This window comes from Pleurodeles waltl, chromosome 3_1, assembly GCF_031143425.1.
Source record: "Pleurodeles waltl isolate 20211129_DDA chromosome 3_1, aPleWal1.hap1.20221129, whole genome shotgun sequence".
Lineage (NCBI taxonomy): Eukaryota > Metazoa > Chordata > Amphibia > Caudata > Salamandridae > Pleurodeles > Pleurodeles waltl.
The window spans coordinates 787,814,991-787,839,954 of NC_090440.1; the positions used below are offsets into that span (position 1 = coordinate 787,814,991).

A 24,964-nucleotide genomic window follows, 5' to 3' on the forward strand; every position below is an offset into this window, starting at 1 on the left:
CTCCAGGTCTAGGAATACTTAAAACCACCAATTATTATCATAGGGTTATTTTTTAAAGTATTTTGGGGGGTGCTTCACTCCCTTGAACCCCCTCCAATAGTTAACAACATGCTCGTGGTGCCCCTGCCCAGATTGGAGGCACTATAAGCAGCAAAATGTATGTACATTACCACCTTGAAGGGCATTATTGGCTGCTGCTTGCTAGGAGCAGTGAATAATCAATTATTTTATAATGGGTGTCCCATTATTATCCAGGACACCCACAGCTTTAATTTTTGTTGGTGGCCACATGGGGAGCCTTAAGGTCCCTGCAGCTCCTCCCGCACACTGCAAGTGCCCATATTCCCTGGGGCCATGCAGAAGCTGGTAACACTGCATTTTTTTTAAATTTATGGGCTACCCCAGCGCCCACCTGGGGCACCCCCCACCATTTTTTATGTTATGGGCTGTGAGGAGTCTCCAGGCGCCCCACCGTCTCCTTGAAAGTGGTCCCATTCTATGGTGCTACACAGGAACCAGACAGTTTTTTTACTTTTCTAATGTGGGGTGCCCCATCTGTGGCTCCCCCCAACATTTCTCATGTTGGGGCGGGGCTATGGCGCTTGCAGCCTTGCCATCTCTTCTCTGCCAGCACCCATTCCGGGTGTAGCAGGAGCCAACATTGATCCCACCAGGCGGGACAACCTTTTCTTCCTGTTCCCGCTGGGTGGGAGCAATTCTATGTTTCCCTGCCCACAAGAGCACAGGCAGGGAAAAACATGTGTGCTTCTACCTGGTGGGACACAAATGTTTTTCTGCCTGTATTCTCCTGGGCAGGGAAAGAACAGTGTACCAGGGAAAGGGTCCCCGGGTCACCCTCACTGAGCCGGCATGAAGGAATGGACTCCACAGGACCATACTGTGACTTAGGGAGGGAGGGGCAGCTTGGACAGAATAGGCTGCAAATGATCCTTGTGGCTCTTTCTATCCACGTGGTGGTCCTGTCTCTTCTCAGAACTTCCAGCAGTTCTTCCCAACACTCTGACCTGCTCAGATGGGCAGAGTTCTGCCTAAGGGTCAGTCCCAGCCCATTCCGTCCCTGCCAGAAGGCCTCAAGTTGAGGTCTTGTATCCTACTCATGAGGGGACCGATAACAGTGGATCCCTTCTCAATTAATGGATCATTAGCTGCATCATTCTACTTTTTTACTCAATTTACTCTTCTGATTTGAGCATGCACAGTGACTATTGATTTATGGTTCTGATGAAAGCCTAGGTCGCCCATGATAGGGACACACAAGACTGAAACATGTTGACTTATGATTCAAATTAGGGTTGAACTATTTTCCCTTTTCTTTTTAATCCTAACCCTGAAGGACCTTAAGAAATATAGATTTAGTTCCATTAGGAAGTAGTTTTAGCTTCTTCACAGTTCTCTTACTTCCTTAGCGTCGCACTTTTCCCTTCTCCCACACCATTGCACACATGGCATGACCATTCTCAAGAGCACCTCCCCTCAGGATGTTTTAGACCACAGCATAACAACTAGTTTATAGTTTGAGGAGAAATCCTATGATGAAGCATGCTACCCAAGGGTAGGTGACGGTTCCTTGAATGCCGTAGCGTTGGCGCCTTGCTGTTCATGTATTATGAGTATAACGTAGTTTACTCTCCATTAACATAGCAAACATAGGAATGGAAATCTTAAATTCAAATATACAACATACAATATATTTCAATTTAGATATTTATTATAGCTAATTAAACATTCAGTTCGCACATAATATAATCAACATAGAATCAACCAAAAAAATTATAATACAACCCCCTACCCTAAATGAAACATACATATATGAAAACATAAATAACATACCAGTAAATACGCAAAAATTAACAAATAACACAGAACCAACAAAATCACAAAATAATATACATACAAATTTACAACCGCCTAATACATGAGAGGATATTTAAACCGCACAATAAAGTTACTGCTTTGATGCTACAATTATGCGTTGTAGTTTGGATTGTATAAATTTCAACATAATAACAGCCAATTCTAGGTTATAATTTCCTGATTCAAATTCTCGTGTTACAGGCCTGATGGTAGCCAATCCTGGTCAGGGCTTCAAATTTGCCAATTTCAAACACTTCATGCCAATGTTCAAGACATGCCAATTTACAAGCCGACGCGCGTTTCGGTGAGTGAAGAAAAATATAAATACACCTTCATCAGGACTTTATGATTCAGTATAATTGGCATACGTATATCTTGTAATCTGCCTATCAAAGAAACATCAAAATTATTCATTACAATTCTTTGCATAGGGGGAAGGCTCGAATCATGTCAGATTTGCAACCAGACCAACTCAAGTGACTTAATTAAGAAAAAACACCGATAAAGTGCCCAAGATCAAAATCTATAAAACCAATGCTTAATAAAGGTAAATAAATCTAAAGATCCAAGGAAAGCACCATTAGTGTCCAGCAAAATACTAGATAAAGTGCAGAAATAGAATCACCTATAGCCTAAAAGTGTTGGATTACCACCGAGAGAATCTAGTCAAGAATAGTAAAAGACTAGTTTGTTTATATTAAAATAAGATAAAATACCTTAGATATGAAAGAACTTAGATATCCCTTACAGGCTGGATTAAACACTCTCCAACTTCAAATTTGTAGTCCAAAATGAAGGACTAACACATGGATATAGCTAAATGAAGCTACGCTTTCTCACTCTAAAAGCAAACATAATGAAATCATTAGCTTGCACAGGGCAGAAAAGTCCACAGGATAGAAAAGAAAAAATCTGCTCATATGTACAATCGCTAACTACAGACTTACCTACAAGTTCACATGGTTTAAAAAACGTAATCCACAGGGGAAACCCACAAGGATACCAAACTGGTAGGGAACAACTTGCTAACTGCAAGGGAACAGGGGGGAGTCATGAGCCAGATAGAAATGACACAATCCAGACGGTATAAAATAATTCAATCCACAAAGGTTCAGCAAAGCTAGCCTACCAGTATCAGCAGGATCCAGGACATATGACCACCACAATGATCTCTCGAGGAGCAATAACCCGTACTTCCCCAGCTGCCTCCTATTTAAACCAAATCACCACAGGTGATGCGATGAACATAGAAACAGGCCAGTAGGGGCCATCTAAGGAAATGGTCAAACATGCGCCATCTTAGAACCGTCAAAACATCATGAAATATGCCAAAATCTACAGAGAATAAGAGGTACAATCAAACTGTAGAGTCATAGCCATATAGTAGTGGCAAAAGGAAATAACCAAAAATAAAAAATATAAAAAATAATGGCCAATTCTAAATCAAACCAAAGAGTAGATATCACTTACCAGCACGCCCAAAACAGTGGGCGCCATCTTGGAACGTCAAAGTACAGGGTACTCAATGTCCCAAGGGTAGGCACAAAATGGGTTAGTAAAATACAGTACGTATCGTGTATATAATACAAATCGATAACATAAGGTTTTATAAGAAAGAACCGAAAACAGTTTTATCGTATAAAGTGAAGAATTCACTTCAAAGTAAGATAAAGGGCCACTACAGGAGAGCACAAAGCAACCCTGTGGTAGGCACCTGGAAAATTATTGACCCCTCAGGTAATCCTGTACATAAGTACTCAGATGGCATTGCTCCAAGGGAGATCTTCGTTCAGGCTATTCTCATATGTGTTTAAAGAAAAAATCCCAAACACTTCTTTCTTTTTCCTTTGTTTTTCAGGGTCCACATCGTTTCTTGTCAGTACTTTCTCAAGAATAATCCACCTGATATCTACCTCCTTGTGGTTTAAAGATAACCAATGGGCAACTAGGGGGGCGTTGATCTTTTGTGTCCTAATCGCAGATTTATGTTCCGATAGCCTAGTTCTAAATTCCCTGGAGGTCTCACCTATATATCCCAGGTTGCAGGGGCAAATAATCAAGTAAATTACATTTTTAGATCTACAATTAGTCATGTCCATAAATGGGATAGTCTTGTCATTGAATGTAAACTCTTTTGCAACAATGGCTGAGTCACAGGCGTGGCATTGACCACATTTGTAATTGCCCGTAACTGGATTAGATCCTGTTAGTGACTTTTGGCCAAAAGTAGATACAAAATTGGGAGCTGATTTCACCAAATGGTTCCGTAGGTTTTTGTTCCTCCTGAAAGCGAACAATGGTTTTTCAAGTTTATCCGCTTCAGTATTGGAATTCAAAATGTGCCATTCTTTGTTAATAATACCCCTGATTTGATTATTCAGGGTAGAATGGTGAATCACAAAGGCTAGCCGGTCACTGGTCTTGCATCGTTGTTTTGAAAACAGGGCCTCACGGTTGTAAAACTTGGCTCTTTTTAAGGAATCTTTGATGGTTCTAATCGGATAACCTCTCTGCTCAAATTTGCACGTAAGATCTGCGGCATGTTTCAAAAAGTCTGCCATGCTTGTGCAATTTCTCCTGAGTCTCAGGAATTGTGAAAAAGGAATAGGCTGCTTCTGGTTACGGGGATGGAAACTATCTAAGTGAAGCAGCGTGTTCCTAGCCGTGGGTTTAGTGTATAGGGTCATAAGCAAGTGCCCTTGATAGTGTTTGATATACACATCCAGGAATTCAACCAAATGATGGTCGTATTTAATCGTAAATCTGAGGTTGCTGTCACACAGATTGAGCCAACTGTAAAATTCTAGTAGTTGGTCTTCACTGCCTTTCCAAATGAAGAAAACATCATCAATAAATCTACTCCAGGCCTGCACATTCTCATAGAAAGGGGCCATTTTGTTGTAAATGAACTTGTCCTCGAATGCTCCCACATATAGGTTCGCCACACTAGGTGCACAGGCAGCACCCATACTGACTCCTTTGATTTGATGATACATTTTGCCATTAAAATCAAAGTAGTTATTAAATAGTACAGTTTCCAAACATTTCAGAATGAAACTCAATGCTGGATCATCTCCCCGTCTGTTTAGATATAGTGCTACAACATCAATGGCTTCTTGCTGGGGTATATTCGTATATAAAGACTCAAGGTCCATGGTCACCAGATATTCCCCATCAGGTCTATATTGCAGGCCCTCGATCTTAGAAATGAAGTGTCCTGTGTCTCTGATGTAAGATGGTAAAAGGGCTACCATCGGTTTCAGAAAGGTATCAACGTACTTTGACAATGGCTCAATGGCCGAGCCTATGGTGGATACAATCGGACGCATAGGTGGATTACTGGCGTCCTTGTGAATCTTAGGTAGACCATAGATAATCGGGATTCTAGTATGGACTGGAGTCAAAAAATCAAATTCTTTCTTACAAATAACGCCCGCTTCTAATGCTTCTAGATTCGTAGTTTTGATTGATCTCTTCAATTTGATTTCAGGGTGGCCTGGTATAGATTTATAAAAGACCGGACACTGCAACATGTTTTCCATATTGTCCATATATAAATTGGTGTCTAGAATAGCTATACCACCCCCTTTATCACATGGTTTAACAGTGATAGTCCTGGTATTTTTAAGACTTTTTAGTGCCATGCTTTCATCTTTGCTAAGATTGGACCTGGATCTTGGGGCATGTAGAAGCATTTTCTTAATTTTACTAGTCACTGTCCTCTCAAATATAGCTATTTCGGGACCCAAAGCTTCTAACGGGGGAGTAAACGTAGATGGCAATTTGAGTCCTGATCTGCTAACAGTGGTAGTAGGGGGAGACGATGAAAAAAACCTTTTTAGTCTCACTCGTCTGAAGAATGCCTGAAGGTTTCTCATCAATTCAAATTTATTTATGTCTGAATTCGGTACAAAGGACAAGCCTTTCGATAACAAGCTGATGCAATGGTCATCCAAGGTCATTTGACTCAGATTATAGATCGGAATCTCCTTCAGTCCCTCCAATACTGATTGCGTCTTGTTTGTAATGTGTGGTGAGATTGTTCTGAGTTCGGGGGACGATTTCCCCGATTTTGTCTGAATCTTGATCTGTGATTGAATCTGCGGTGACCTTCATGAACAACAGTTACATCCAGAGGTGGCACAGGGCCTTTTCCACGAATGGGAAGAACCCTGACTCAATCTTTTGGCCACTGAACATGCAGTGTCAGCACTTCTGAGCACTGGAGTTTCCAAAGAGTCTCGCAGTCAGACATGTTCTGCTTAGAGTGGAACATGGGATTTCTGTACCCCTTTCCACAGATACCACTTCTGCCTCGAGTTCTGATGAAGATCAGTACGGACCAGGCCTAACTCACCATAGTGCCTCCTGATTGGGCATGGAGAGTATGACATCTCAAACTCCTGGGAATGAGCATATGTCCTCTGATTAGGCTGCCCATTCAGGAAGATGTTTTGTGGCAACATGGGGCAGGGTCTTGTACCCTGGGCCTGTACAATCTCTACCCTAATGCTTGGAGTTTGGGCAGCATCAGAGTGCTGTAGACCTTCATTGGTTGATGTCATCTTTGCAGTTAGGCATCCCTAAACGTTATCTGTATATGCCTGTCGTTGGGATGAGTTTGTTGCTTGGTGCATTTCTACATAGACTGACCAACTTCAGCTCAACCATCCCAAGGTTTGTTGTTTGTGGTGTCCCTAGCCCAGCAAGGTCTTACTTTGGACCCTGTTAAAGAGTACTTGTTGTCTCTTTCAGATTTTTCACGGTTGCCAGACGACTCTTTGTTTTTTAAATCTCAGGTTATTATGAAGTTCCTCAAAGGGTTGCAAAATATGGCCCCTCCAGGCCCCCCCCCCCTTCTCCTTTTGTCACATTCCATGAGTGTGACTTCTGTTGGTTGGCGTTGCTACTCAATTTTGAGTGTGATTGAGACTTTTTTTGTGTGAATATTACATTTATTTCCCAGTGTTAAAAAAAATATGCTATGATTGTTATGTGTAAAAAATCTGTATTGTTCGAGATACATCAAAGAGATTGTGTCAGTAATGTTGTGCGTTATGTGGTAAATGTAAACAAGACTGAGGCTTCCGGTACATCTACAGAGCAGATAATTAAAACTAAAGCGAGCTCTGGTCTAATGACGTTCATATTGAGTGACGCAAACGGGTTAACATTTAACTAAATATGAGGCCAGTTTAATACATAGAATCCTTGTTGGATTGTTAAATGGCCAATGAGAATTTGTGAGTGTTGTAATTGCTGAGTTAACATAGTTGTATAACTAATAACAGTGAAGTAGAATACACTAACCACTAGCCTGCACCAGTACTTCTAAGGCATTATGGTAAATGCAGTCCTCAGTAGTGCTGATGCCCAGTGTTTGCAACCCAGTGCTGGCAATTCTTGGACACAAGCTTTGTCAGAGGTGCAGCTTCAGTGGGGGGCGTTTGGGGTGCTACACCGCCCCCTAATAACTGTATTTTCTGGAAAATAGTTGGGCACAAGTGCTTTCAGTTGGGTATGGCGTAGTGTAGGTCGGATTTCACAAAAATAAAATCCGTACACACAGACAAAAACGTACACACACTTTCTCCCTCTCTGCTTTGAAAGTCTTAGAAAATGTTGCTTATTTTACAACATATTGTGTTTCCACTTGCTTAGTACCCCTACCAATCCGCATTCATCTCCCACTGCCTTTTAGGCCCTCTCGTGCCCTGCTCAAGTGGCGGGGGAATGGGTGGCTATGATGACAAAACAAACAAACAAAATAAATACAAAAATAAACTTACCTGACTCCACACCGCATCGCTGGTCTCCAGGCTTCAGTGAAGGCACAGGCTACCAGCCTGCCCTGCAGCGAGTCCTAATGCATGAGAGCAACGTCAGGATTGGCCTGAGCGCCTTGGCTTTGCGCTTCTTGGAAGACTGGGAGCCTGGGCCTGCAGTCTTCAACTCGGCAACACAGTGCTGGGTTGGAGAGAGCTCAGTGTGCATGTGTTTGACCATCCTAAGATGGGCAGCCAAACACACTTGCGCACTGAGGGGAGTGACTCCACTCCCCCTGGTCCCTTTCATCCCCCATGGCCCCGCCCATTTACAAATAAAACGATGATAAACATGATTATTGGAAAATCTGATGCTCACAACCACAATCCTCCCCCCAAATCTTACTGAGCAAGCTACTCCCCTGAACTTTGCGCTCATCAACAATAAGTCCAGTTTGTGAGTCCCCAGGGTTTATCACCCCAACTACATTAGAAGGGGGGAGGGAAGAGCACTATTGCTTATGTTGAACAAACAGAAAAATGTGGTCAACTGAAAAAGAAAAGGAAACTCCCACTGTTAAAATGAGCAGTAATTCGCATTAATTATACGTGCTAGATGTAAAAATAAATTAGCAGCTACCTTACTTTGGAACATGTGCTTTGTATTGGAAGTCCACAGTTGCTTCCAGACTATTACTTTGTGGATATTGAGGAGTGAGACTCTGCCTAAGAGGTAGGAACAGAGCTGTACTGATCACAGGAGTGTGAATATCGTTATTGAGGATCTCCTGATAGGAAAGTGTTGTCACCACTAGTCTCCTTGCAACCCCACACGGAACCACTTGAGTAACGCCATGCAGGGCCATGGAATAATATACCCATCCATGATGGCAGTACAGTCTTATCAGTATGGTCGAGATAATGTTACAAGACGAAATTTGACTAAGCCAGTGCTTGCAACGTTGAGATACATTTAGGTATATGTTCCTGCACATTTTTTGTTATTTGCCCTTCTTTCAATATACAGCTTTATTTTCAGAGCACAGTCTCCCACATGACTACAGTACTCACGAAGCTGTCCTATCACTTTAATAACAGCACTGTCAAATATGCCACAATGGAAAATATGTTGTACTCACAGCAGGAGGTAATTGTGATGCTTAAAGGGTTAGTATCACAGTAAATAAATGTGAAACTAAATAAACATAGTCCGACATATGTGCCAATCATTTAAGGATTTACAAACAAACTACCTTGACAGGCGGAAACTCACAGAGAAGAGACAGACACTTGGCCTCTTTTCCAAAGGATCCTTGCAGCAGGCCCAGTGTGGCATGCGGCCTTTTGATAATCTGGCCACAGTGTAAGGGGTGACTCAGCTGTAGTAACAGGTTTGTAAGTATTTTCCTGTTATGGGATGTTATTGTTGACATTGTGGTTCATTAAACTGTATCCTTTTTCTAAATCTGGAAACGTTTCTTTTCTTCCCTCTAGGAATCCAAAATGTGCTTAGCTTACTTTGTGCTGTTCTGACGGAAAACAAAGTTGTCTTTCACTCAACAAGTTTCCAACGTCTCAGTGATGCTTGCAGGGCTTTGGAAGCAATAATGTTCCCACTCAAGTACAGGTGAGAATCTACAGTATATATCTTTCCATCCTCTCATAGAGTGATAAAAAGATCCCCAGTGGTGTTCCCTGAATGTCTAGCGAAAACCAACATGGCAAAACACATTTCGACAAATAGCAGGCAACTGCATACATCTATGAACCATCTATATAAAACCCGTATTTCACAGGCAATCACGAATTAGGGGAAATATTTCACAGTCGCATGTGAAGTATGGATCTCATCCATCATAATGACAGCCACCAAACTATTAACATTTTGAGGCCTACTAGAATTATGCAGTGTGGAGGAACAAATCATGCAACAGAAAAATGCAAATTATGCTGCACATTCTCTGTCAGTATCATTGTTATCCATTGAAGAAAAAAATACAATTTTGGTGAAATTTGCAAATTATGCAGTTAATGGAGTCATCCACAATTGTCAGTAAACGCTTGTAGTGTGCACGTAACGCACAAGCAATAAAAACATGCACTCTCCCCATATAAATATGTATGGATAGAACTTTGGACTTTGTAGGTCTCCATGCTCCGTGATCATCGCTCAAGACGCATTGGACTGTAAAATAATATAATGTTCTGGCCGAATATTATGATCCGAATTTGTCGAGAGGCATCCAGTCCTAAACTCCACAACTGTTATGACTGCCTGCAAGAATATTCTTTTCTTTTCCTTACGTCATAGCTAGATGAATGGAGATGAAAGATCTGCATTGCAAGCCCACACACATTAAGAACTGTAATTGTGCTACCTTTAAAGGCCATTACAAAATAGGCCTGTTAGATTAAGTGTTGAACTTGGGTGCGTTTCTTACAAAGGGCTTATTTTAGAGACTTGAAAGGGAGCATTTAGCCAATGTCAAGGTTTTTCTTTTTGAGCAGGTAGACCTTTGATTCGAGAGGTTAAGAGTATATCACATGAGTATAATTGCAAATAAACAATGTCGCAAAACATTACTACCAGAAGCAGTATCCCGTTAACATCTAGGCAATGGAACAGGTGTTAATTTTTTCAGGGCTATCCTTCAGTACCAGACTAATTGAGTCTTCGTTGGCTTTCCAAAAGCACAACGATCTGGTATGATAAACAATATCATCTAGATCACATTTGAAAGACTCGAGAGATACTCTCCAACCAAGGCACCCCTTGCCTACTGTCCACATCGAAGGGGTGTTAGACTCTCTTGGGACTATATGTAGACATTCCTCTAGAATCGAGTGGCATAGAAGAGGTCCAACAGAATGTGGACCTTGCAGTTTACCCACCAACGCAAAAAGAGTCGATAGTTACATTGACATCAAAAGACAGTACTGTTTCCTTACCATGATGGTTTTGCCTTATTTAACACAAGCGTGATTTTTCTCACTGAGAATTAAAATAATCTGAATACATAATATTTTTTTACATCATCTGGTACCCTTTGTTCATCTTCTGGAGGCTCATTATAGGAACACCAAAAAGATTAGTAGACAATCAGTCCCTTGACCTATTAAGGAAGTTGCCTGGCAATGCAGCCCCCATCCTGAAGGCAAAAACTCACTCAGAACATATTTAATTAGAAAATTTGTTGTCTCAGAATGGGACCTTCCTTAGTATATCAGACAGTAATATTTGGCAGTAGGTAGTACTTGGGAAACATTACGTGCACCAACCCACAAACACCTAATATACTCAGTCTCAGTTTAAGGAACAACAACATTATCAACATAACAGTAGAAAACATTACAAACTTGTGTCTTTTAAATGGTCAGGAGGGGGCGCTCCGCCAAGAGAAATTTAAATAACTTCCTTTTGGGGGAAGTCTCTTTATTGACTGGTTTGTGTTTCCAGAAGATACATCTAAAATGGCAACACTTACCATCTTTTTTTAAAGAATTTCTATCCGAATACCTTTTTGGTAAGTTGATGGCTGAAATGTATTTTCTTTGTTTATGCTGCACTTATGATTCCCATATGACATCTGGGTTTTGCAGAGTTAATACTCATTGTGGCTGTCTGGCCACGGGAGCCTGGTCATGTTTTCTTGAGCTGCCCTTACCAAATTATCCTTCACAAGATACCATACAGCTTCTCCTAGAGTACAGGGGTAGTGTTTTACTACTAACCAGGTTCTTTCATCTTCGCAGACTTGCTTTTGAGATGCTTTGTTATTTACATTTTCATTTGCCATTTAAGAATTCACAATCGAAGGGCAATGTGTAACACACTTAAAACTCAATTAACTCTTTGTTCATTAAGATACAGACTTGACTAGGAGGCTACTGCATTTTAGAAGTATATTTATGTATGTGTGTAGAGGTACTTAAGGGTCATAGATCCGGTGGTTACGTTCACATTCTGTCAACCTTTGACTTGTTTTACTTTTTTGCACATTGTACAGTACCCTTCACTCACCTTTATTTAACCCCTCTGGGTCCTTTTACTTCCATTCCACTGATTTCCATCCTTCTTCCTCACTCCCCCCAGCCAGTTGATCTCTCTAGCAAAATGTTCTCTTTATCCTGTATCTGAGTGACTCTCACCCAAACTGTGTTCTTTTCGATGTGACTGCCGTTACTAGCTCCCATCTGTCCTGTCTGGGAACTCGCGAAGCCTACAATAGCCCGAATCAAGATTCTCTGAGCAACTAAAGATGGCCCTTGTCTCCAGGCACTCTTCGCACCCTTCGTTGCATCAACATCCATACTCCTGCCTCTCCCCCTCACTCATACCTCTCCCCATCTCTTCGGGTGGCTCATGTAACATTGAGATCTGCCAAGAAGCACGCCATGTTCATTTATATCCACTGAGCACAGCACTGACGTTTTGACCCTCTATCTACGTTTCCTTTCTTTGGCTTTTTTCACCCCGATGGATTTGATATGTACACTTTGTCGCAGCAGCAGACGTGAATACGTTTTTCATCTGCCATTTCTGTTCCGCCTGTCTTGTCAGTTCCCTCAGTCCCATTGTTTGCCTCACTTGCTGTCTCCATCCCTGGCCCAAAACCCCCTCTCATCCTTGCATCCGTTTACCATCTTGTTCTTTTCACGAAAGCAAAATAGATATAGTGCGTTATTCTATGATGTGCGCCACTAATGCCACAAAAGTGTAGAGCACTTTTCTTCTGTAGCTTATCGACTGAAATCAACCATCGACAACGAAGGCATTGTGCAAGCCTTACTGTATATTGTTTAAATTCCAGCGGACCCAACAATCTCCCGGATCATTTTTCTGTAGTCAGTATTATATATTGTTTCCTTCAACTGGGTGCCCCAGTTGTCTGTTGTTAAACACCGATCAAGAAGATCTGTTCCTCCGGTGCTGAGAGCAATTAGTCGGCTCATTTTTAAGACGGGTTCGTATCATTATTCTTGGAAAGTTGTGGAATGATCATACTCTACCCCGTGAGCCTGCTTCCTGTTAGTCTGCTGCCTTGACAACGGAAGACTCTTATTCTCTGCTCACCTGCATAAATCTCCCTTCCTCTTGGTGATCAGTGGGGCGTGTTAGCCAGTCTACAATCCCGGCAGTCAGCACGCTGTTTTATTAGTTTTTGTATGTTTACGGAGACCCAGCAGACATTCCACAGAAAAGGCATCCATTCTATAACCAGTTAGCTGCTCCATGAACTGAATGACTCCTTGCCAACATTCGGGTAGTGCATTGGCAAAACATGTACCTTAGATCTGTCCCATTAGAGTAATTTTACGGACACGTGTCTGGAATCTCTTGATACATTCTACTCGGTCTTTGGGATGTCGGCTAGGTCCGACGCAGAATGTTGCACTGTGTGTCAAGGGTTGGCTGGGTGGGATAAGGTGTGCTTTCTTTAATGACTTAAAATTAGGCAGTGTGGAGCCATCGCAAAGTTCCCCAGTTGAAGTCAACCCTGTGTCTTTCCATTATGAGCTATCGAGTGCTTTCCTCAATTTCACACAGTGCTGTATGGACCAAGCAGCCGGCCTAGTGCCTAAGTAATCCTCTCTGATGTGTATTGCAATATCTTGGCCTAGCAACTCCGATACAGTCTGTAAAATGATGTCTGTGACACCTCCTTGCTTGCTGAGTGCATATTAGAGTTAGAACAGGCTTTTCTGCCAGGTCTGCATTTAAGTATTTTAAACCAGAGGGGTTGGCACTGACCAACATACAGACATGGAGATTACAGCTAACGTCCCTTTAAGACTCATCTTACTGGGATTGTGCTATGCGTTTTGCAATGTAATATTATGAAAAAATGAGTGTCATGGGCCGCCCTTTGGTTCAATTGGAGGCCGTGAAGGTATTCCTGAGGGTGCATTCACTTGAACAGAAGACTGAGCAGGCCCGACTACAGTACTTGGACGGAATGCAGCATAATGAAGGAGACAAACCCGGTGAAGAAGCATTTATAACGAGAAAGGAGAATAATTTAATTCTGATCTCTGTGTGGTTGATCTCAGAAGGAGAGGTTGACAGGACCCAGGCTGCAATCAATAAAGTAACAGTAGATTATTACTCCAAACTGTATTCCGAAGGCATGACAGCTGCTGAGGCAAACCAATTTGTGAGCCAAGTGAGTGCGAAGAGACAAACCCTAGAATACAGAGGTACACTGGACATTTAACCTGATAGAGACTTCTAGTTGCAGATTCCTTATCTTAGATTTTCCCCCAGGCATCAGATTGGATCCAGAGATTTTTCTTTGAGCAGTACCCTTGTGCGTCGTCAGGTGGCGTCGGTTGACTCTGCATTTGTCGTTAGCATTGTGGTTGCCAAAATGATGTCAGAGTTGTATATACACAGGGCATCGGCGCTGTGACGTCAGTTCTTTTCTTTCCGCGCCATGCGCTGTTCCGGCGAGAGCTATTCTGCTCATTTTTTTACCAATTTCGACACTTTTGTCATGTTTTGTGGTGACCTCTGGTGCATCAAGGATGTCACCGAGGACCGGGTTCAAACCATGCTAGGACTGTCACCACATGATTGCATGATGTCAGTGACTGATTTTATGGTGTTTGGAGCGTGACCCAAAATCGTGCTCTGAGTGCCAGGCCATGCACTCGAAGGCTTTAAGGGAGCGGTCCCTAAAGCTTGTGGTGGCCTGGCGCTCAACTCCTCATCTCTCCCTGTCTCACTTGAGAGGAAAGTCTCAGACCACTTACAGATTCACCACCACACGTCTTCTTCCAAGTCTTCCGGTAACTCGGTTAAGAAGAAGTCAAAGAAGGCTAGGCATTCTTCTACTTCACCCCGTCGCTACGCTGATGCGTAAAGACGCGGGAGGAGCGTCGACGCTCCAGGCCTCTATGAGGAGCCTACTTCTGGGTCCGCTCTGTGCCTCTCCAAGTTACTGGGAGCCGGAGCGACCCCTGCCCAACTAAAGGAGTTCTATGAAGCCATGCACCCCCTCCCTTCCCCAACCAGATCTTACAGTAGTGACAGACGCATCACTCCTGTGATGCAGTGGCCACATGGGAAAGCGGGGATCGGAGGTGTTTGGTCTCTGGTGGAGTCTGGACTCTACATCAATCTACTGGAGCTCCGGGCGATCAGGCTTGCATTGAAAGCATTCCTTCCCTCCCTCAAAGGGAAAGTGGCACAAGTGTTCACAGACAACACTACCGCCATTTGGTACTGAAACAAACAGGGTGGAGTAGGGTCCTGGATCCTTTGTCAAGAGAGACTGCACCTCTGGACGTGGCTGGCACATCAGGGCATTACCCCAGTGGTTAAACATCTGGCAGGCTCTCTGAACGCCAGAGCAGATAAACTCAGCCGTTGATGCATAATCAACCATGAATGGCATCTCCATTCGGAGGAGGCGCAAGGTCTCTTTCAGCAGTGGGGAGAGCCTTGGTTAGGTCTGTTCACCTCCGCAAAGAGCACGCAATGGAGTTTCCAAGGCGGCACTTGCTCAGTGACGCTTTTCATCTCGAGTGGAACTCAGGCCTCCTTTACACCTTCCTGCCTATACCACTTCTGTCCAGACTTCTGAAGAAGATCCAGAATGACTGGGCCCAAGTAGTCCTTGTGGCTCCAGACTGGGCACGGAGAGTATGGTATCCAGAGCTACTGAGCATGGCCACAGATCTTCCAGTCAGACTGCCCCTTCAGGAGGATCTTGTGTCGGAGCAACAGGGGATGGTCCTCGACCTCAACCTGTCCAGTCTTCGCTGTTATGTGTGGAGATTGAGCAACAGAAGTTGACAGCTTTTGACCTTCCGCCCGTGATGTTATCTTGGCAGCTAGGCGACCCTCCACCAAAACGGTATACGCCTATCATTGGCATAAATGTGTGGCATGGTGTTCGAACAAATTTGTTGATCCCCTTTCTGCTCCTCTCTCTGAGGTTCTTTTGTTCATCCTTTCTTTAGCCCAGCACCGTGAAAGGTTACTTATTGGCTACCTCAGCCTTTCTTAGATTGCCAGACCAACCTTCCCTTTTGAAATCTCCTCTTGTTGGTAGATTCCTTAAGGGACTCACCCATTTGTTTCCTCCCACTCCGTTTACGATGCCTCAGTGGGACCTCAGTCTGGTCCTCACTTACTTGATGTGTGCCCCTTTTGAGCTGTTACAAAATTGCCACTTGTGGCTCCTTACTCTCAAAACTGCATTTCTTGTTGCCCTTACCTCTGCTCGCAGAGTGAGTGAGCTTCAAGCTCTTTCTTCTAAACCCCCAGTTTTATCTGTTCACCCTGACAAAGTGGTGCTTCGTACGAGAGGCCTCCTTTCTTCCCAAGGTTGATACTCCTTTTCATGTATGCCGATATATCACTTTGCCAACTTTTTACGCACCCCCACATCCTTCTCATGAGGAGGAGAGACTCCACCGTATGGATCCTAAAAGAGCGTTGGCGTTCTACCTCAATCGTACTAAAGATTTCCAGGCGGAAGATCAACTCTTTGTTGTGTACGTGGGTGCGAAGGAAGGAAAGGCGGTAGAGAAGCGTACCATCTCACGATGGGTACTACTTTGCATCAAACTGTGCTACGCTGTGGCAAAGAAGCAACCCTTGAGGGCGCTCACTCCACAAGAGCAACTGCTGCTTCTACAACATTAGCACGCAGAGGTCCTGTCCTGGACATCTGTCGGGCAGCAACGTGGGCATCCCTGCACACGTTCACAAAACATTACTGCTTGGGCAGTCAGGTTCGCAGAGATGGCTACTTTGGTCGTTCAGTCCTGCAGGATTTTTTAGTATGATCTTGGTTCACAGCCCACCACCGAGGATGATATTGCTTGGGTATCAATTATAAGGTAAGGAATCTGCAACTAGCAGTCTATATCAGATGAAAAAGTTACTTCCCTTCAGTAATGATTTATCTGGTAGAGACATATTCTGGTTGCAGATTTCTTACCAAACCACCCATCCTCCCCACTTGCGAACTTATTTCTAGGGACAGGGATTTCCTTTTCAGGGCCTTACCTCTGGCAAACATTTTCAATGCTCTTCATGGGTCCATGCTTTGGCATGGAAAGTCGTCAAAAGAAACTGGCGGCACCGGTCCGAGGCAGCACCTATGTACGACCCTGACATCATCACAGAGTTCATGACGCTAACGATGAACGCGGAGTCGACCAACACCAACTGATGGCGTGCAAGGTTACTGCTCGAAGAAAAATCTCCAGATCCAGTCTGAAGCCTGGGGGAAATTCTAAGGTAAGTAATCTTCAACTAGAATATATGTCTACCAGATAAATCGTTACCAAAGGTAAGTAACTTGTTCTTTGAAAATTGAGAACAATAGGTCAAAACAGAAGACTTTGCATCGGGAAAGACACCTCAAGGATACAGCTTTGCATCAGAATTTTACTTACGCTATGAAACAACACTGGCCATGAGGTTACACTCCATGTATATGGCAGCTTGTGAAGCAGTGAGCAGCCATCCTCAACTAAGGTAGCCATGATAGTGATCATGTTGCTCAAAGCCACTCAAGACCTAGTGCATGCGGCCTAATATAGACTATACCCAATTCTCTCGTAGGGGATTTCCATGTATAGTCATAAGCATTGAGTAGTTCCACCCGCCTGCGGGGACCCCAGAGCACTTTTTCCAATATGTCTTCTTAAGTGTTGATGTTAGCCCTTCTTCAGGAAGGCTTGCAAAGTCACTTAAGAATGTCATTATGCAGCCTAAAGGATAGGCTACGGTGGCCAAAATTCTTCATCTCGTTTGATACAAAAGGGAAATAGAGTAAGGAGACATGCATTCAAATGCATGAATAATTTGAACAATAACAGAAAAAATCTTTCACAAACCCTTTTGTAATCTAAGATAAGAATGAAGGAGTTTAGGACAGAGTAGCCCATAGACTGCCATTATAAAGGAAGTAAAAGGAGACTGTGTCTTTAAGTACAGCTGGACCTTCAGTATCCATCATGTCTAGTGAGAGGCAGTTACCTCGGTTCTTTTTTCCGGCTCCTGCTGACAGGACCCTGGAGCATTGAGTTTGACCTTTTAAAAGTTTTATTCTTCCAAAATTGTTAAAAAATATCAGTGACAACAGCTTCACTCGACATATTTTACTTTTCCCTGTTGGTTTTTGTCTTTTGCTGATAGGAATTAAGGCATTTTTCTTTGAGAAAATGCGATGTCTTTTTGACAAATGCCCACGCTTTGGCAGAAAAAAGGCCAAAACAGAGTCCCATGAGGTCTGTATCATCTGCCTGCCTTTTTTCCACCTTCCTGCCTCCTGCAACATCTGTAAGACATTTTCAAGGTGCATCCTATGTGACAGGGAGAATATTTGCCTTCAAGGTAGAGCAGAGAGACGATGCCAGCAAGAAGCCAGTGGGATCTCTGAGAAAGGTGATGGTCAGTCTTCCACCAGAGCTCTTTCCTCAGCCTCCAGTGGGCGTGGAAGGTCTAAGAGGCATTTTTCTGTAGGAAAACACTTTCCGTTCGGGATCGAGGAGATTGACGTTGAGAGGAGGTTATGCACCAACATGTTCACCATCAAAGACTGGCTCTATATCGTACAAGCGTCGCTGCTCGATGTCAAGACACCGCACAATGGTGCACGCCATAGCGGAGTGCATCAACGTCGACAGACTCACTGTCACAGTGAAGGAAACGATGTGGCAGATCGACGTCGAAGAGTCCCTTGATGTCAAGGAGGAAAAGAACTTCAAAACATAGGAGAATTTATTCGTCAGAGTCCCAACATTCCAGAGATGTTACTACTTCACTGGTGCTCATCCCCTTATCTCCTTCTCCTCCTCCGACCACCTCTCCACCACCTGCTGCAACACCCCCTCCTTAGCCTTCTTCGCAAGGTCTGTCTCTGGTGCAGCCGGCTCCTCCAGTTCTTCGGGCACTTGTGCCTCCATCTCCTCCAGTGCCGCATGTGCCTAGCACCGATCCAGCTCCCAGGCCATGCGCAAGATGGCGCCATCACTCTAGTGATGGCCATCATACATCAGGCCGCTCATCTACAAGATAGAAACAAGTCATCATTGTCCACCAGAGACTATTAACCCTCATTATCTGAGTCTCCTCAACCTCGTTTCTCACTGGTGGATGATGTAACCACCTTTCAGGAAGTTCTTGTTCAAGGTGCAGTTAAGCTTAATATTCCTGTGGCTGTTCCAACGCCATCCACCTTGGTAATATTGGAAACACTGCATCAACGTACAGCCTTGAGGCCTCTGCTCCCGCTAGTGCTGAGTCTTCTTGAACCCGCCATGGAAGTCTTTCTTACTCCTGCTGTGGCTAAGTCAGTGCCTTCCAGGCTACAGAAAAGGTATTGTCCTCCAGAACAAGATCCTTTGTTTCTACATTCTAGTCCACCACCTGAGTCGATAGTAATCTTAGCTGCTCATAAGTCTCATGCCACGTCTCCTTTTACTACTTCTCTGGACAAAGAGATTAGAAAATTGGACTCTACGGGCCACAAAGTATGTAATGCTGGGGCTAATTCTATGAAAGCAGCCAATGCAACAGACCTCTTGGGCTGTGTTGGACTCAATCCTTCTTTTTGCGGACCACCTCCCAAGAAATCAAAGGGAGTATTTTTTGGAGATTATCCAAGGAGGTGCCACGGTCTCCAATCAAATCATTAGTGCGGCAGCAGATTCCTCATTGCCTTCAGTGCATGCTTACTGCCATGGAGTCGCCTTGAGAAGGCATGCCTGGCTACACCTGCCATTACTTAAACCGGATGCTCAGCAACGTATTCAGAACTTCCCATTCTCAGGCTCCACACTATTCGGCTCACATGCTGATGATGAGATGGCAAGGATGAAGTCTGAGGTGGATAGTTTGAAAGCCATAAGTCTTGAAAAATCCCAGGATGAGCGCAGAACCTTCTGACCTTTCCACAGTCTCAAAGGGTTCAAACCCCTCATTGGCTACCTGAAAATTCTCAGCAGCAGTATCAAGGGCCCTACCAACCTCAGCGCAAACAGCAAAGAGGAAGAACAACAAACCAGCCCAATCAGATTAGTCGACAAACTCCAGCCTCAAAATCTTGAATACTTTCTTCCCCCTCTTCCGTTACCCACTTCGAAGCATCACAAATTACCTGACAGAGTGGCAACCCATTACAACAGGTCTTGAAATTTGTGCTGAATGGATATTGTCTCAGGTTTTCTGCCCCACTACCGTCTGTTCCTCCAAGGTCATCCACTTCTCATCTCAACCTTTTAAAGGCGGAAGTCACCATCCTCCTAGAAAAGAAGGTGGTGGAACCTGTTCCCCTCAACCAACAGGAGAAAGGCATTTATTCAAGGTACTTTCTCGTCCCAAAATAGGACAAACGAGTTTAGACCCATACTCAATCTCAAGCTCGCCAACAATAGATTCAAAAGGAAAAGTTCCGGATGCTGGCCTTACAACAGATATATCCCCAGATTCGCCAGAGACTGGCTTTGCGCCGTTGACCTCCACGATGCCTACTTTCATATTTCCATCACAAAAAAGCTTTGGAAGTTCCTAAGTTTCGTTGTGGGGCAAGACCACTACCAGTACACTTCCTAATGTTTGTTCTGAAGTCAGCATCCAGAATTTTCTCCAAGTGCATGGCTGTGGTGGCAGCACATCTTCGAAAGCACCGAATCTTTGTCTACCCGTATCTGAACGATTGGCTGATCAAGGCATCCACCTTTCTGGAAGCCCAACTGCATTTCAAGTGGACCTGCAATCTCCTTTTTCGGCTGGAGCTTCATGTCAGCTTTCTCAAGTCCACTGCAACACCAGTCCAGAAGTTGCACTACTTAGGAGCTACCATTGACACGCTGCCAGGAAAGGTGTGTCCTTCGGAGGAACACCGCATATTTATTCTCCTGAAGTGTCATGCTCTGAAAACGATACATCGTCCAACAGTGTGCACAGTCTCCTCGCTTCTCAGCTCCCTGGCCTCCTGCATCTTCCTGACTCCTAACTCTTGCCTCCACATGCAACTTCTTCAGGAGTGCCTAGAGGACCAGTTGACGATTGTGTAGGAAAGAACCCTCTTTTTGGCATGGCTAACCCCACTTTTTGCTTGCTTTTCAGTATGCTTTGACTGTTTTCACTTAGATCCTGCTATCCAGGACCCCAGTGATTTTGATATCTTCCTCTAAATTTGGTCGCCTAGGACTTGGCACACCCCACAGTTGGCATACTGGTGCCCCCTTATAAGTCCCTAGTATATGGTACTTAGGTACCCATGGCATCGGGGTACCAGGAGTTTAGAATGGGCTGCAGAATTTATTGTGCCACCCATCGGAGCCCAGGCAAAATGTGTCTGCAGTCCTGCCATTGCAACCTGCATGAAAAGGTGCATGCATCCTTTCACTACAGATGACTGCACCAGGTCACTGTAAGTCACCCCTATGGTAGGTTTTCCTAGCCCAGAGGCAGAGTGCAGGTACCTGTGTGTGAGGGCACCCCTGCATGAGCAGAGGTGCCCCTACGAGCTACAGTTCCATTGCACTGGACTTCATAAGTGCAGGAAAGCCATTTTAGCCGTGTACTGGCCACAGGTCACTGCCCATGTCCAGCTACATAATGGGAACACCGAACCTGGGCATGTTTGGTATCAAACAAGTCGGAATCATACCCCAATGCTGATTGCAGGCACTCCGGGGGCTCCTTATAGGACCCCTAGTATTGCTCCTACCAGTCTTCTGGAGTTTTCCGGGCACGCTGCTGCCACCTCTCAGACAAGTTTCTGCCCTCCTGCTGCTTGACCTGCTTAGACAGGGGAAGGCAGAACATAGGATTTCCTGTAGGAGAGGAAGGCAACACCCTCTTCCCATGGAAATAGGTGTTACCTGGCTTGGGAAGCGTAGCCTCACCAAGCCACGGGTATGCTTTGAAGGGCACATTTGGTGCCCTCCTTGCATAACCCGGTTTGCACCAGTCCAAGGACTGGATAAAGGAAAGGGGAGTGACCACTCCCCTGTCCATCACCACCACAGGGCTGGTACCCAGATCTCCTCCAGGTGGCAACTTAATTCTTCCATCTTGAATCCAAGGTGGGCAGAGGCCCCTGGGAGCACCTGAGAAGCCAGGTCAAGCAGGTTACATCGCATCCCCCTCTTGATAGGTGGTCACCTTGCTAGGGGACCAGTCCCTCTTCCTGGGCTATTTAGGGTCTCCCTCTTGGGTGGGTCCTCAGATTCAACATGCAAGATTCCACCAGGACTCCTCTGCATCGTTAACTTCATCTTATGGCCACTGGAACCGCAACTGGACTCTTCAGGAACGGACAATCTGCAACTCCAGCAACGGCTCCACTTTGCAGCATTGTTTCTCCATCTCCTTCCAGCAACTGCAAAATTTCCCTGGCCGGGCATCCTCCCAGGTCGACGAGACTCCAGTCTGCACCAAGAAGTAATCTCCCTTGGAGGGAAGGAGTCACTCCCCTGCATCTGCAGGCACCAACTGCAACGACCACCAGCTGCGTGGATCTGCTCTCCTCCGGAACTGCGTGGATCCTGCATCACAGATGGTGGTCAGAACTGCGTGGATCCTGCATCACAGGTGGTGGCCTGGACTGGTCCCCTTGGTCCTCTCTGCTAGCCGTCCAACCTGGGAGACGGTAAGCCCTTGCCTTTCCTTGCAGGATAGTACCCCTGTGCACCGCAACTCTTGCAGCTGCCAAGGCTTGTTGGATCCTGCTCCAATGGATCTTCAGGCTTCGTGTAGCCCTGGCCCCCAGCACTTCTTCCTGCCAAGCACAGTCTCCTCTCTGCTGCTCCAGCAACTTGGGACTCCTTTCCAGGTGGGCTGAATGGTCCTTACTGCAACTTGCTGTGCCTGCTGCCAGTGGATTGCCTGTGGGAGCTACAGCCTCTTCTGGTGACTCTCCCGACTGCTGAGGGTCACCCCAGACTCCCCTCCTTGGGTCAAGTGCCCTGGGCCTGTGCTGGTCCTTCAGACCCTTGCAACTCGTCTTCCTCTTATTTTGCATTTACCAAGGGTTGTTGGTGGTTCTCTTGCACCACTGACCCACTGCGACCAGACAGCCAACGTGGGACACAATCTGCATCACTTCAGGGACTCCTCTTCATGTCCTGCACTACAGAGCTGGTCTTCTTCCCCTGTCAACCTTGTCCTGTATCCACGGAAGGGTGGTAGTGGCTCTTTCCACGACTAGACCTCCATCACGATCTGTACTTGGTCCCCTTCGTTTGCAGGTCCTCTTCTACCAGAATCCCCTTTGGGTTCTTCCACTCTGTTCTGGGTCTTGTGCAATCCTTTTTCTAAGTCCTCCTGTTGGTTTGGGGGAAAACCACATACTCACCTCTTCTCTCCTGGTTGGCACTCTGGTACTCACCTTTTGGGGTTCCAAGTTCCACTAGCTCCCCTCTAACTACTCTACATCCTTGGGTGACGGACTATATCTTGCATTCCACTTTCTTAGTGTATAGTTTGGCCCTCCCTTGGGGCTCTCACTATTTTCTATTACGTTTGCCAATGCTTGTTGCTTTTATGCTCCTTACTGATTGCTATTGTGTATATAATTAGTGTGTTTACTTACCTCCAGTTGGGGGGACTGCCTATAAATATTCTAGTATTTGTATTACTATAAAAAGTAGCTTTATTTTTGTAACACTGTGTGGTTGTCTGGTGTGCGAGTACTGTGTGGCTTTAGTGGTATTGCATACGATTTGCATGTCTCCTAGTTAAGTCTTGGCTGCTCATCCCACCGCTGCCACCAATGTAGGGAGCTGGCCATAGGAGCTCACCACACACCAGGCCAGCTTCTTACAATGGGAAACTGGGAAGACAGGATCATTCTATCCCTCCACGCAATCGGATCCCTCAGATGGTGGGGTTCTTCAACCAATCTCCTACAAGGGATGCCATTTCATCAACAGGCTCCAACACAGACCATTGTGATGGCTGCCTTTCTGCTGAGATGGGGAGCTCATATGGATCACCTACAAAGTCAAGGCTCATGGTCTTCGAGGGAGGCAACATACCACATCAATCTCCTCGAACTCCATGCAGTTCATCTAACTTTCAAGGCATTTCTCCCATCTTTCAACACCGACTCCCTCATGGTTCAGAGAGTCAATACAACTACCATGTACTACCTGAACAAGCAGGAAGGAACCAAATCCAGAGCCCTGTCACAAGAGGCCCAGATGATCTGGTACTGGCTCCTTGCTAGGAATTTGAAAACAATAGCAATCCACTTTCCAGGCGTTAAGACTATCCAAGCAGATGCACTCAGCAGGGTTCTCCACAGGAACCACAAGTGGGTAATGAACAAAGACGCTGTTCAAAATATCTTCTGCTCATGAGGCACACCTTCTATTGACCTCTTTGCCACAGCGAAAAACAAAAAATACTGCAACTTCGCCACCAGGTTTTATCACCCAGACTTGTTGGGCAATGCCCTATGGATCGACTGGTCCAACACATTTGTTTACACTTTTCCACCAATTCCCCTAATCCCAGCAGTCCTACTCAAACTCTCAACAATGACAGCCAGGATGATCCTCATGACACCAGAGTGGCTGAGACAGTAGTGGTTTCCATACCTTCTTCATTGGTCGCTCCGTCCACATCTCAGGCTGCCATGCAAACCAGACCTCCTGATGAAATTCGGAGGCCAGATCAAACACCCCAACCTCTCTCCTTGAATTTGGCAGCATGGCTCCTGAGCTAGTACAGTATGGTCAACTTAACCTACCACAAGACTGTATGGAGGTCCTGAAAGAGGCAAAGCGGTCATCAACCCGATTTGCAAATGCCTTCAAATGGAAGAGGTTCAGCATCTGGTGTTCCTCCAAGAAGATAGACTCCACATCCTACAGGGAGGACGTAATTCTTTCATATTTATTTCACCTTGGTAAATCTGGCCTGCAATTCTCTTCCATTAAAGGTCATCTGGCAGCTCTTACTGCGTCAAGGAAAAGTGCTTCACAAACCTCTTTCTTTGAAATCCCAATCATCAAAGATTTCCTAGAGGGGTTCAAGAATGTATTTCTTCCTATTAGGCACCCTTCTCTACCATGGGAGTTTAACATAGTCCTTTCTCATCTCATGCAACAACCCTTTGAGCCCATTCACAAGGCATCTCTCCAACATCTCATCTGGAAAACTGCTTTCCTTGTGGCATTTCCATCAGCACATAGGGTTAGCGAGATTCAGGCCCTCTGCGCTCACGAACCATACACAGTATTCCACTCTTCCAAAGTAATTATGAGGATACATCCTAAATTCCTGCCCAGGGTTATCCCTGATTTTCATATAAATCAGACTATTTATTTACCAACTTTCTTTCGAAATC

At 44.9% G+C, this 24,964-nt stretch overlaps 1 protein-coding gene across 4 annotated transcripts in view; it reads left to right on the forward strand.

Annotated features, from left to right (window-relative positions):
* The window catches only part of SBF2 (SET binding factor 2), a 1,701,375-nt gene that overhangs the window by 685,645 nt on the left and 990,766 nt on the right, over positions 1-24,964 (forward strand). For all 4 annotated transcript variants that reach the window (XM_069223624.1, XM_069223621.1, XM_069223622.1 and 1 more), the window contains exon 7: positions 9,135-9,267. In XM_069223624.1, coding sequence (XP_069079725.1) covers positions 9,135-9,267 — 133 coding nt within the window. The remainder of the gene's footprint in view (positions 1-9,134; positions 9,268-24,964) is intronic.